Source organism: Sander lucioperca, chromosome 2 (assembly GCF_008315115.2).
Source record: "Sander lucioperca isolate FBNREF2018 chromosome 2, SLUC_FBN_1.2, whole genome shotgun sequence".
NCBI classification, from domain to species: Eukaryota; Metazoa; Chordata; class Actinopteri; order Perciformes; family Percidae; genus Sander; species Sander lucioperca.
Genome location: NC_050174.1, coordinates 2,272,630 through 2,286,220, shown reverse-complemented (window position 1 = coordinate 2,286,220; position 13,591 = coordinate 2,272,630). Strand labels below are relative to the sequence as shown.

General features: G+C 44.7%; 1 protein-coding gene and 1 long non-coding RNA gene across 2 annotated transcripts; both read left to right on the top strand.

Annotated features, from left to right (window-relative positions):
- The first annotated feature begins 5,263 nt into the window (after positions 1–5,263).
- On the top strand, positions 5,264–13,156 carry LOC116063488. Its single transcript, XR_004108285.1, has 3 exons — positions 5,264–5,332; positions 5,567–5,570; positions 13,146–13,156. It is a non-coding gene; the product is annotated as an uncharacterized LOC116063488 (long non-coding RNA).
- On the top strand, positions 9,003–12,433 carry LOC116063487 (cytochrome b-c1 complex subunit 6, mitochondrial). Its single transcript, XM_031318483.2, has 4 exons — positions 9,003–9,125; positions 9,493–9,534; positions 10,008–10,169; positions 12,222–12,433. Exons 1-4 carry the CDS (start codon positions 9,081–9,083, stop codon positions 12,252–12,254), a joined length of 282 nt encoding a protein of 93 aa, XP_031174343.1. The 5' UTR covers positions 9,003–9,080; the 3' UTR covers positions 12,255–12,433.
- Positions 13,157–13,591: the final 435 nt, after the last annotated feature.

Below are 13,591 nucleotides of genomic sequence, written 5' to 3'. Positions count from 1 at the left end.
TATACACTCACCTAAAGGATTATTAGGAACACCCTACTAATCTCGTGTTTGACCCCCTTTCGCCTTCAGAACTGCCTTAATTCTTCGTGGCATTGATTCAACAAGGTGCTGGAAGCATTCTTTAGAAATATTTTCCCATATTGATAGGATAGCATCTTGCAGTTGATGGAGATTTGTGGGATGCACATCGAGGGCACGAAGCTCCCGTTCCACCACATCCCAAAGATGTTCTATTGGTTGAGATCTGGTGACTGTGGGGGCCATTTTAGTACAGTGAACTCATTGTCATGTTCAAGAAACCAATTTGAAATGATTCAAGCTTTGTGACATGGTGCATTATCCTGCTGGAAGTAGCCATCAGAGGATGGGTACATGGTGGTCATAAAGGGATGGACATGGTCAGAAACAATGCTCAGGTAGGCTGTGGCATTTAAACGATGCCCAATTGGTACTAAGGGGCCTAAAATGTGCCAAGAAAACATTCCCCACACCATTACACCACCACCACCACCAGCCTGCCCAGTGGTAACAAGGCATGATGGATTCACGTTCTCATTCTGTTTACGCCAAATTCTGACTCTACCATCTGAATGTCTCAACAGAAATCGAGACTCCTGAGACCAACACTTTTACAGTCTTCAACTGCCCAATTTTGGTGAACTCGTGCAAATTGCAGCCTCTTTTTCCTTTTTTTTAGTGAAGATGAGTGGGACCCGGTGGGGTCTTCTGCTGGTGTAGCCCATCCGCCTCAAGGTTGTTTGTGTTGTGGCTTCACAAATGCTTTACTGCATACCTTGGTTGTAACGAGTGGTTATTTGAGACAAAGTTGATCTTCTATCAGCTGAAATAACTCTGCCCATTCTCCTCTGATCTCTAGCATCAACAAGGCATTTTCGCCCAGAGGACTGCCGCATACTGGATGTTTTTCCTTTTTCAGACCATTCTTTGTAAACCCTAGAAATGGTTGTGCGTGAAAATCCCAGTAACTGAGCAGATTGTGAAATATTCCAGCCCGTCTGGCACCAACAACCATGCCACGCTCAAAGTTGCTTAGATCACCTTTCTTTCCCATTCTGACATTCAGTTTGGAGTTCAGGGGATTGTCTAGACCTGGACGACACCCCTAAATGCATTGAAGCAGCTGCCGTGTGATTGGTTGATTAAATAATTGCATTAACGAGAAATCTTACAGGTGTTCCTAATAATCCTTTAGGTGAGTATTTATATATATATATATATATATATATATATATATATATATATATATACATCCATCCATCCATCCATCCATCCATCCATCTTCGTCCGCTTATCCGGTCTCGGGTCGCGGGGGTAGCAGCTCCAGCAGGGGACCCCAAACTTCCCTTTCCTGAGCCACATTAACCAGCTCCGACTGGGGGATCCCGAGGCGTTCCCAGGCCAGGTTGGAGATATAATCCCTCCACCTAGTCCTGGGTCTTCCCCGAGGCCTCCTCCCAGCTGGACGTGCCTGGAACACCTCCCTAGGGAGGCGCCCAGGGGGCATCCTTACCAGATGCCCGAACCACCTCAACTGGCTCCTTTCGACGCGAAGGAGCAGCGGCTCTACTCCGAGCTCCTCGCGGATGACTGAGCTTCTCACCCTATCTCTAAGGGAGACACCAGCCACCCTCCTGAGGAAACCCATTTCGCCCGCTTGTACCCTGGATCTCGTTCTTTCGGTCATGACCCAACCTTCATGACCATAGGTGAGGGTAGGAACGAAAACTGACCGGTAGATCGAGAGCTTTGCCTTCTGGCTCAGCTCTCTTTTCGTCACAACGGTGCGATAAATTGAATGTAATACCGCACCCGCTGCGCCGATTCTCCGACCAATCTCCCGCTCCATTGTTCCCTCACTCGCGAACAAGACTCCAAGGTACTTGAACTCCTTCACTTGGGGTAAGGACTCATTCCCTACCTGGAGAAGGCACTCCATCGGTTTCCTGCTGAGAACCATGGCCTCCGATTTAGAGGTGCTGATCCTCATCCCAGCCGCTTCACACTCGGCTGCGAACCGATCCAGTGAGTGCTGAAGGTCACAGGCCGATGATGCCATCAGGACCACATCATCTGCAAAAAGCAGCGATGAGATCCCCAGCCCACCGAACTGCAACCCCTCTCCACCCCGACTACGCCTCGATATCCTGTCCATAAATACTACAAACAGGATTGGTGACAAAGCGCAGCCCTGGCGGAGGCCAACTCTCACCTGAAACGAGTCCGACTTACTGCCGAGAACCCGGACACAGCTCTCGCTTTGGTTGTACAGAGATTGGATGGCCCTGAGAAGGGACCCCCTCACCCCATACTCCCGCAGCACCTCCCACAGTATCTCCCGGGGGACCCGGTCATAGGCCTTCTCCAGATCCACAAAGCACATGTAGACCGGTTGGGCATACTCCCAGGCTCCCTCCAGGATCCTTGCGAGAGTAAAGATCTGGTCCGTTGTTCCACGACCAGGACGGAATCCGCATTGTTCTTCTTCAACCTGAGGTTCGACTATCGACCGAACCCTCCTTTCCAGCACCTTGGAGAAGACTTTACCAGGGAAGCTGAGAAGTGTGATACCCCTATAATTGGCACACACCCTCTGGTCCCCATTTTTGAAAAGGGGAACCACCACCCCGGTCTGCCACTCCTTAGGCACCGTCCCAGACTTCCACGCAATGTTGAAGAGGCGTGTCAACCAAGACAACCCCTCCACACCCAGAGCTTTAAGCATTTCTGGACGGATCTCATCAATCCCTGGGGCTTTGCCACTGTGGAGTTGTTTAACTACCTCAGCAACTTCCACCAGGGAAATTGACGACAATCCCCCATCATCCTCCAGCTCTGCCTCTACCATAGAGGGCGTATTAGTCGGATTTAGGAGTTCCTCAAAGTGCTCCTTCCACCGCCCTATTACCTCCTCAGTTAAGGTCAACAGCGTCCCATCCTTACTGTACACAGCTTGGATGGTTCCCCGCTTTCCCCTCCTGAGGTGGCGAACAGTTTTCCAGAAGCACCTTGGTGCCGACCGAAAGTCCTTCTCCATGTCTTCTCCGAACTTTTCCCACACCCGCTGCTTTGCTTCTTTCACGGCAGAGGCTGCAGCCCTTCGGGCCCTTCGGTACCTTGCCACTGCCTCCGGAGTCCTCTGGGATAACATATCCCGGAAAGACTCCTTCTTCAGTCGGACGGCTTCCCTGACCACCGGTGTCCACCACGGTGTTTGTGGGTTACCGCCCCTTGAGGCACCTAAGACCCTAAGACCACAGCTCCTCGCCGCAGCTTCAGCAATGGAAACTTTGAACATTGTCCACTCGGGTTCAATGCCCCCAGCCTCCACAGGGATGCACGAAAAGCTCCGCCGGAGGTGTGAGTTGAAAGTCTGTCGGACAGGGGCCTCCTCCAGACGTTCTCAATTTACCCGCACTACCCGTTTGGGCTTACCAGGTCTGTCCAGAGTCTTCCCCCACCCCCTGACCCAACTCACCACCAGATGGTGATCGGTTGACAGCTCTGCCCCTCTCTTCACCCGAGTGTCCAAAACATACGGCCTCAGATCAGATGAAACAATTATAAAATCGATCATTTACCTTTGGCCTAGGGTGCTCTGGTACGAAGTACACTTATGATCATCCCTATGTTCGAACATGGTGTTCGTTATAGACAATCCATGACTAGCACAGAAGTCCAACAACAAACAACCACTCTGGTTTAGATCAGGGAAGCCATTCCTCCCAATCACGCCTCTCCATGTGTCTCCATCATTGCCCACGTGCGCATTGAAGTCCCCCAGCAGAACTATGGAGTCCCCCACTGGAGCCCCATACAGGACTCCACTCAAGGTCTCCAAGAAGGCCGAATACTCCGAACTCTTGTTTGGTGCATATGCACAAACAACAGTCAGAGTTTTCCCCCCCACAACCCGCAGGCGTAGGGAGGCGACCCTCTCGTCCACCGGGGTAAACTCCAACGTAGCGGCGCTCAGCCGGGGGCTTGTGAGTATCCCCAAACCTGCCCGGCGCCTCACACCATGGGCAACTCCGGAGAAGAAAAGAGTCCAACCCCTATCCAGGAGTATGGTTCCAGAACCGAGACTGTGCGTAGAGGTAAGCCCCACCAGATCTAACCGGTAGCGCTCCACCTCCCGCACCAGTTCCGGCTCCTTCCCCCACAGAGAGGTGACATTCCACGTCCCCATAGCCAGCATCTGCTGCCCGGGTCTGGTCCGTCGAGGCCCCTGACCTTCCTCCCACAGGTGGTGGGCCCATGGGATGGAGAGATGGATGCCACGTAGCTTTTTCGGGCTGTGCCCGGCCGGGCTCCGTGGCAAACCCGGCCACCAGACGCTCGCTGACGAGCCCTCCATCTGGGCCTGGCTCCAGACGGGGGCCCCGGGCTTCCTCCGGGCAGGGTCACTCCATCTCTTCCTCGGTCACTCATAGGGTTTTTGAACCATTCTTTGTCTGGCCCCTCACCTGAGACCACTTTGCCTTGGTAGACCCTACCAGGAGCACAAAGCTCCAGACAACACAGCCCTCAGGTTCATAGGGACACACAAACCTCTCCACCACGATAAGGTGATGGTTCCCGGAGAGGTATATATATATATATATATAAATATACACATATAAAATAAATATATAAAATGGTGTGAATCAGGTAAAGTGTAAATTTATATAAAACAAAATAGGCAGCCATATTCAAATGACCATGTTTCAGACATAAAAATATTGTGTTCTTATTTTTCCCTCATCCCAAACAACTAGCTACCAGCACCTACTGCATGGACATAATTGTTCTTTACATCCTCTGTCATTTTTAATTTATCAATCTTAAGCATTCCAGTTCATCCAGAAGACATTAGGGGTAAGATCAGGACTAAGTAGGCCATTTAAGTTCATACCAGACTGTGGAAAACATGTACAGGCTATAGGCTACCTCATTCATTGACATGTTAATAGGAAACCACCTCCCACAAACTTGTCACAAATATGGAAGCAAATATTATTGTAGGCTATGATGGAGTGAGTAGATAAAGGGAAACACTGCACTTGACTTAATTTGATGTGATCAGGTTGGTGTTTAAAGCACAACAGTTTTATTTTCAGAAGGCAGATTCAAGACAGTTCTTTACATCTGTCACATGTGTGTGGTATTAACTCTGCAATGAGAAATTATTAACAATAGACCCGGACTAGTCACTGTGAAAAAGCCTGGTCTCTGGAGACAACAACAACAGTACAACTCTGTACAACAACAAAGTACAACAAACCACATTCCAGCCAATAACAAGATAGTTGGGGGAGGGGGTGGGGGTTAGTGCGTCAAAATTGACCCTTCGCTAAGCCACGCCCGAAAACCGCCACAGGCCAATCGTGGCTTAGCAACCGTAACTAGGTGCGGGAGGTCTGTCAAGCTTCCGAGCGAGGGAAACACCGTACGCCGAAGCGTTGTGCAAATCCGATACCCAGTATCCTAAAAGTTTGGACGGGGTGGTGGAATTTTTCCCTTCCCGAAACCTAAAACCCAAGAGGAGAAAGGCCGGGCGTGAATCAAGCAGTGTGGGATGCCCCATTCACAACTAGCTAAATGTCGACAGTATTAACAAAAACACATACGTTTGCTCCAAGGCAAGAACACGCTAATGTTAGCTAGCTAGTTAGCTAACTCAGCACAGTATTGCTTGGAAATAATGACTTTTTTTGTTCATAATGCATATATTTGAACGTAAAATAAAGTTTCAATTCCGGTGCAAAACTAACCTATAGGGGTTAAATAACAGATGTGTACCCACTCTGTCGCTCTCTGGGACATGTTTTCAAGCTAGCGCGGACCGCAGATTAGCTTACAACGCTAGTATTCGGGGCACAGGGAAAGTAAAAACAAATCGCTATTTATACCACTAAAAAGGCTCAAAATATCACCACACTTCAACGGTAGCATAATGAGGCTCTCAAAATGTCAACTGAAGCATTGAGAACTTTGTAAGTGTACAAACAGTTTATTAACAGATAGATTATAAAGACAGTCGCGTTCTTGTATACAGGCGGCCGCCGTCTTGGGAGCTACTGTCTTTCTGCCCCGAATACTAGCGTTGTAAGCTAATCAGCGGTCCGCATTAGCTTGTTTCAAGCTCCCAACACATTTGATGTATGAAAACATGTCCCAGAGAGCGATCGAGTGGGTACACATCTGTTATTAACCCATCCTTAAGATGATTAAAGGCAAGACGGAGGCTCACTGACATACTTTAAAATATATTTCAGCATTTGTTAATCGCTAAAAATATAAGCAGGAGAATGTTATCATTGCAAAGTGTTCAAGCTAATGTCTTGTGTTTATTCCACAAGATTTATGGATAAGCTGTTTGATTTATAATTATTATAATTATTAGATTATTTTCAAATGTCACTTACCCTGCTGTGCATGTACATAGCTGTTCCCATTTGAATGGTCAGCGTATGAGGCGGCTCACATTATTGCATGACCTATAGGCTTTAGCTTCAATTTTGATGAAATTATTCTCTCATTGGTTACATATTATGTCGTGGATATATCCCTCGAATGCAGACTGCAGTCCCTTTTGTCTTGCTCTCTCAGATATGTCACCTGTTCGCCAAAAATTACTAATTATCTTCTTGGGAATGTCTGACACCGGTGCATACCATAGACTGTATATAAGAATGGACCAACAGATCTCATTGCTCTGGACGGAGACCAGTGAAGGCCTTTAGAAGCACTTTTCCGGTGAGCGCTGAGCGTTACTGCGCAGCCTCCAACTGAGAGAGACGACGTAAATGTGACGTGAGCAACGTGTCTGAAAGTTGCAAGTCTTCTGGTAGCTGTGCCAAGAGAAATCTCAATCATTCCCAATCTTGCAGAGACGGAGAGTGTAGGTATATGTAAGGAGATAACATGGACACAGGCTAATTATTGCTAACTATAATGCTAGTTAACATTAGTAATTAAACTTAAACAGCTAATGTAAGTCCAAACTGCCTGCGAGCTTCTCCTGTACTATACGGTAATTCCTTTACTATGCGACAGTAAGTCGCGTGGTTATGACACAATCGTTAGCCTATTTTTACAAAAACGTATACTACGGAGCCATAACATGAGGTACAAGGTAATGGAGCCTTTTATACATTGTTGTGTTTCTTTAGAAGTAAACAATGGACAAATAAAGTCTTTAAACACTTCAGATGTAAAGTTATTCGCTGTCAAAGTGACGTCAAAATGAATGGCAGTCAATGGAATGCTAACGTCGGGTGATCGCTTTGTAGCATCAAAATGGCGCCATAGGAGATTCGAGCTCTGAAGCGAAGCTTACCCCCTTGGTGCATACAGGCTGTCAGTACACGATTCGTTCTGCCTGCACGATCCATTCTGCACATGCGCAAGATAATACTGTTTTACCGAGGATACGACCTGCACGATCTGTTCCACGCTAGCCTATGGCTAGCTTCCACCGGGAAGCTAACATTAGTTTAGCTAACAGCTAACCGCTAGCTGACAGCTAGATTCAGTCTAAAATAACGTTAACTCAAACGTAATGGGAAAAGCAGGCTACAGCTAAATTAAGACTTCACAGTAATAACAATAAAGACAAGTATTGAGTGATTGTATTTTAAATGTGCACAAGTAAAGTAGAACTGACGTAACAGCTGTTATATATGTTAGGTGTTTATTATATATGTCAACGTTTATTTTCAAGTTTTATTTTGAGGGTCTTTTAAAGTTGTTACATGCTGTCTCAGCTAGCAGTTAGCCGAATTAGCTGTTAGCTAAACTAACGTTAGCTTGCCTGTGGAGGCTAACGGCAGATCTCTACAATCAGCTAGCGGTTAGCCGAATGAGCCGTTAGCTAAACTAACGTTAGCTTGCCTGTGGAGGCTAACGGCATACCGCTACAATCAGCTAGTGGTTAGCCGAATGAGCTGTTAGCTAAACTAACGTTAGCTTGGCTGTCGACCGGAAGCGTAGAACAGATCGTGCAGTGTCGTAAACCCTCGTACAAGCGCGCATGCGCGAACATTTTGCGCATGTGCAGAACGGATCGTGCAGGCAGAACGGATCGTGTACCGACACAGGCGTAGCCACAGTAACTAAGGAGGGCGGGGCTTAGCGGAAGGGTCAATTAAGGCTGCTGCTCTAAAAGCACCCCCTCCCCCAACCATCTTTTCAGTGATTGGCTGGAACGTGGTTTGTTGTATTTTGGTGCACAGGCCCCTGTGTTGTCTCCCGAGACCGGGCTTTTTCACAGTGTATTCAGGGGAAGGCAGCTAGATCAAGGAGAGATGCCTACGATTTGAGACAAAAATGAAATTGCGCTGAAACCATGCAGGAACTCATAGTGCACCTTTAAAGAAAGACCAAAAGTACAAAGTCGGCCTGTATGGACAGCGGTGTCTACATACTTTCTGCCAGTTTTTATAGTAATTAATTCAGCTGTTGTAGTACTACTTCTCATCACACGATGGTAGTATTGGGCTTTATAATTGTGGCGAGAAGGGAAGCACATAACCCACATGTCTGCCAGACTTCAAAATAAAACGCATTTATCGCCTGATTTAAAAAACAAACAAAAAACAGTTGCAACTTTTAGTGTGAAAACCTGCTACTTAGTGAGTGGAAGAGTAAATGTTATGGTATTTGTTGACCTTTTATTTATTCTGCAGCCTGTTGTACGGCTTGTGCGCTCTACATGTAACTTTTTAAGATTGTATCAAATGGTTAACGTTATGTTGTATCTGCTCGCTACTAATTGCCTAATGATCGCCAGTTTGTTGGCTTCAGGCACGGCTAAAAATGATTGACAAAAGTGTACGGTTATTTTCATTAACGCTTTCAATGATGATGTCTTTATTTTCACGCTTGACCCCATAGACTGTATGGTTGAAAAACTAAGTTGAACGGGAGGTTTGTGTGAAAGTTCAATGACCGGAAACTGTGACTGTCGCTGACTTGTTAGCTCCAGAGCCATATCACTCTGGTTAGCTCTTGTGACCTGCTGTGTCCTCCAACACTCGAGATTTGACAGCTGGTCATCTAAGGACAAGAGCACCAAAATCATGGTTTTTGAGGAGAAGATGATCATGAACGGAGAGCCCGAGGATGTTAGTAGCTTTGACAGAATTAAGACAATTCTGCTAGCTATGCCATTAACGTTTGCTTATTTTTAGCTAGCAAGCTAACACATTACGGCTAACTAAGCTATCATCATCCATAGCTAGATGTATGCATCATCACCTAGCTTACGTTAGCATTGGCCAACGTTAATATTTCTATCGTCGTTCAGAAACATTATGAGCCTTATTAAGCAGCAGAATCTAAATTGTATTCTAGTTCGTCGTTGGCAAAGCTGTCTTGCTAGCTAATTGTTGAATGTGTAATTTATAACAAAACAAGAGCTAATAACTGATGGCTGGGAGTGAATTAACGTTATGTAATTGATTTTGTCACGTAACGTTATGTCTGTTTCAGGAGGAGGAAGAAGAGGAAGAGGAGGAAGAGCAAGACATGGTGGTATGTCCGTTGCAGATCCACATCAGAATCAAAATGTGTTAACTGTCCCTCTGTAATGTGAGATTATGCGCTTGATCACGAGTCTGACTGCCCTTTTATTTAATTGGATTATACTATTTATTAAATATATTAAATTGTCAAGCAAGAAATGGAACATTTATTTTGAAAAGCAATATTAAACTGACAAACGAGAAACAAAGGTGTGAAAGAAAAAAAGGTGCTGTAGATAATTTGAGGTGAGTTTTTGTCTCTGTGAATAAAAAAGAGTTATCACCTCTGAATCCCCCTCATCCACTCAGGTACAGCTATGGTCATTTTAGAGGCTTTTGTGGTGGTGTGTGGTAGATGTTCCAATATTTAGTTCCTGGTTGATAGCAATGGGGCTGGTGAGTATAGTACTGACTGCATGCATGTCCCCTTATGAAGGACACTCATCAAGGTACATATTCTGAATGCTGCATATTCTGTTTCAGGATCCCCTTGAAACGATGCGACAGAAGTGTGAAGAGACAGAACACTGCGTTCACACTCGGGAGCGTCTGGAGCATTGTGAGACCAGAGTTGGCTCCCGGTCTTCGACGGCGGAGGATTGTACTGAGGAGCTGTTTGACTTCCTGCATGCTCGGGACCACTGTGTAAGTATGACATTTGCCAATTGTATCAAGCCGAAAGATTAAAAATTCACCCCCAAATAAGTCAAGCTTTATGGGTAGGCATTTTGTTTGTCATATAATAGCTTGGCTAACACTAGTTTTGCCAGCAGTAGGCCCAAAAGCTACATTAACAATAGCAGTGGTTCATGCTAAGCTCTGTCATTTGGAGAGCTCTGTGTCACCCACCTAAGCATGTTATTACTTTAATGTGTCATTTTCAAATAGAATGTGATCAATATTCTTTTGTCAAGTTGAACGTTATACAAAGTTGCGTGTATTCTAGTCTTGCATTGCCAGATCCTACTCCACAGCGCTGCGGAGTAAGGTCTGACTACACCACACATGCATCCTGGGATAGGAGAAAAAAAATTCTCTGGGTTGTTTGCATTTCTATAAACCAATCACAATCGTCTTGGGTGGTACTAAGCTCCGGACGCAGCGACAGTGGCTCTGCAAAATAGTCTCGGGAAGGAACTTCTTTTGGTGGGACATTTGCACCCTGCAAAAGAAAACGCCTCATACAATATTAAAGGAAGTTAACTGTTCACACAAAATAGTAACGTGAGCTATTCAAATTAGCTGGATACATGGTTAAACGTAATTTGCTCTTACCAGTGTATCGATGTGTCTACTTCGTCCAAAGCAGTCCCCACCAATCCGTCCCAAAACGTCCCAGTTATATAGTAAATTCGGCAAACATATTCTTTGTTAATCTTTACAATCCAAAAAAGAACCAAGCAGGCCTGCCTTGTTGCACGATCCAAATTTGCTTCAAAACTTGCCATTTTCAGCGTGTAGCTTGCTAGCTCGAAGTTTGTTGTTTCCCGAAAGGAACAGAGTTAGACAACGGCAACACGCAGAGAGCGGAAGGCGATGGATATCAGCCAGAACATCCAGCAATTATTCTGGAAATGTCGTTGATCTAGACTACATGTGTTCCAGTAAATTCTCTTTTTATACAAGAAGTTAACTGGCGGGCACATGCAGCAGCAGCAGCAGGGAGCACCTTTTCTTCTGATTAAGGGTTTATGGTTTTATTGAAATACAAGCGGTCCCTTTTATTCAACAGTATATCCTTACATAACAAAACGAGACTGTACTGTACTGTAAGATTGCCAAAAAGGTACATGAAATTACCATTGCCTTTGCATGTTATTCACACATGAACAACCCAGCAGTTCAGTAACATTTAAGGGCCGTTCACACAAAGAATGGTAACTATAACCATGACTAATACTATAACGATGTTAGCATCCTCACTGCTGAACGATAACGCTCTGTAAACAGTGGCGTAAGGCATGCAATGCACGTTCCAACTGATAAAAATACATAATACACTAATGGAGCAGACATTGCAACGTAAGATTATAGGAATGTCTGTAGTAATATCCTACATATTCTTGAATTTGGGTACATTTCCGCCGACGGGTTTGTGGGTGTTAGATATGTGCAGATCACTGGAACAGACACAACAACACATCACCAACAGTGTGATAATAACATTCAAAACACAGGATTCCCTCTCAGTGGTTTCTGTGACTATGAGAAAATACTTTCAAAAGTACTAATGTTTAAAAATACACAGATCTAAGCCCCAGCGAGTGGAAAAGTTACACGACTGACCCACCTGTGTTGTACAAATTCACCATCTCTCAGCAGTGGTTTCTGTCGTGCCATGTTGTAAATTCAGATGGATTTTGATTGGCTGTCAGTGTTTCTAACATTCATCAAATCAATCTAAAAGTGATCCCATCGATATCTCTCGCCACTGTTGTTATTGCTGGGGTGTGGACTCCACCATCCACTTGAGTAAGAACTGTTTTTAAAACTACATATGTAGTTATTGTTCTTGGTGTGGATAGCCCTTAAGATAAGATAAGCCTTTATATGATGGAATTGTTTATGACCTGCATGTTACAAACCGTAACTTGAGTGCTATTAAAATTTCTTTGTGACATGATTTGAAGCAATTAACCCTTCCCTGCACTGCATGTATTATGTATACATTAATGAATTTCCTCTTATGTCCCCTAGGTGTCACACAAACTCTTCCATTCGGTCAAATGAAGTCCTCCTGTTGCATCACTGGCTGATGACATTCTTCAAATATTGTATTATGAGGAGAACATGGTTTTAAATACATCCATTTGTGGATCTACTATATGTTGTAACTTTAAATGTATACTACACTGTATCTGTTTGTGTGAAGAAAGTATTTCATTAAAGTAGATGGCTTAAAAAGCTTACCTTGTGTCACAAGTGTATTTTATGACTATAGAATCAGAAAAGGATTTATTAAGGAATTTGCCTTGGTGGATGGTGCATACATAAACGTATAAAACAAATTAATAGGTTGATATTACAAACCCCAATTCCAGTGAAGTTGGAATGTTGTGTAAAATGTAAATAAAAACAGAAAATGATTTGCAAATCCTTTTCCATATTCAATTGAATACACTACAAAGACAAGATATTTAATGTTCAAACTGATAAACTTTGTTTTTTTTTTTACAAATATTCACTCATTTTGAATTTGATGCCTGCAACACGTTCCAAAAAAGCTGGGACAGGGGCATGTTTACCACTGTGTTACATCACCTTTTCTTTTAACAACACTCAATAAGCATTTGGGAACGGAGGACATTTATTGTTGAAGCTCTGTAGGTGGAATTTTTTCCCATTCTTGCTTGATGTACAACTTCAGTTGCTCAACGGCCCGGGGTCTCCGTTGTCGTATTTTGCGTTTCATAATGCGCCCCACATTTTCAATGGGAGACAGGTCTGGACTGCAGGCAGGCCAGTCTAGTACCCACACTCTATTACTACGAACCCACGCTGTTGTAACACGTGCAGAATGTGGCTTGGCATTGTCTTGCTAAAATTAGCAGGGAAGTCCCTGAAAAAGACTTTGCTTGGATGGCAGCATATGTTGCTCCAAAACCTGTATGTATGTTTCAGCATTAATGGTGGCTTCACAGATGTGTAAGTTACCCATTGCCATGGGCACTAACACACCCCCATACCATCACAGATGCTGACTTTTGTACTTTGCGCTGATAACAATTTGGATGGTCATTTTCCTCCTTGGCCCGGAGGACATGACATCCATGATTTCCAAAAACTATTTGAAATGTTTACTTGTCAGACCACAGCACACTTTTCCACTTTGCATCAGTCCATCTCAGATGAGCTCGGGCCCAGAGAAGCCGGCAGCATTTCTGGGTGTTGTTGATATATGGCTTTTGCTTTGCATGGTAGAGTTTTAACTTGCACTTGCAGATGGAGCGATGAACTGTGTTAACTGACAATGGTTTTCTGAAGTGTTCCTGAGCCCATGTGGTAATGTCCTTTACATAATGATGTTGGTTTTTAATGCAGTGCCGCCTGAGGGATCAAAGGTCACA

Coding starts and splice junctions, on each gene's coding strand:
- LOC116063487 (XM_031318483.2), top strand. CDS start 9,081: ATGGTTTTTGAGGAGAAGATGATCATGAACGGAGAGCCCGAGGAT. Junction 9,126..9,492: donor TGAACGGAGAGCCCGAGGAT/GTTAGTAGCTTT, acceptor TGTCTGTTTCAG/GAGGAGGAAGAAGAGGAAGA. Junction 10,170..12,221: donor TGCATGCTCGGGACCACTGT/GTAAGTATGACA, acceptor TATGTCCCCTAG/GTGTCACACAAACTCTTCCA.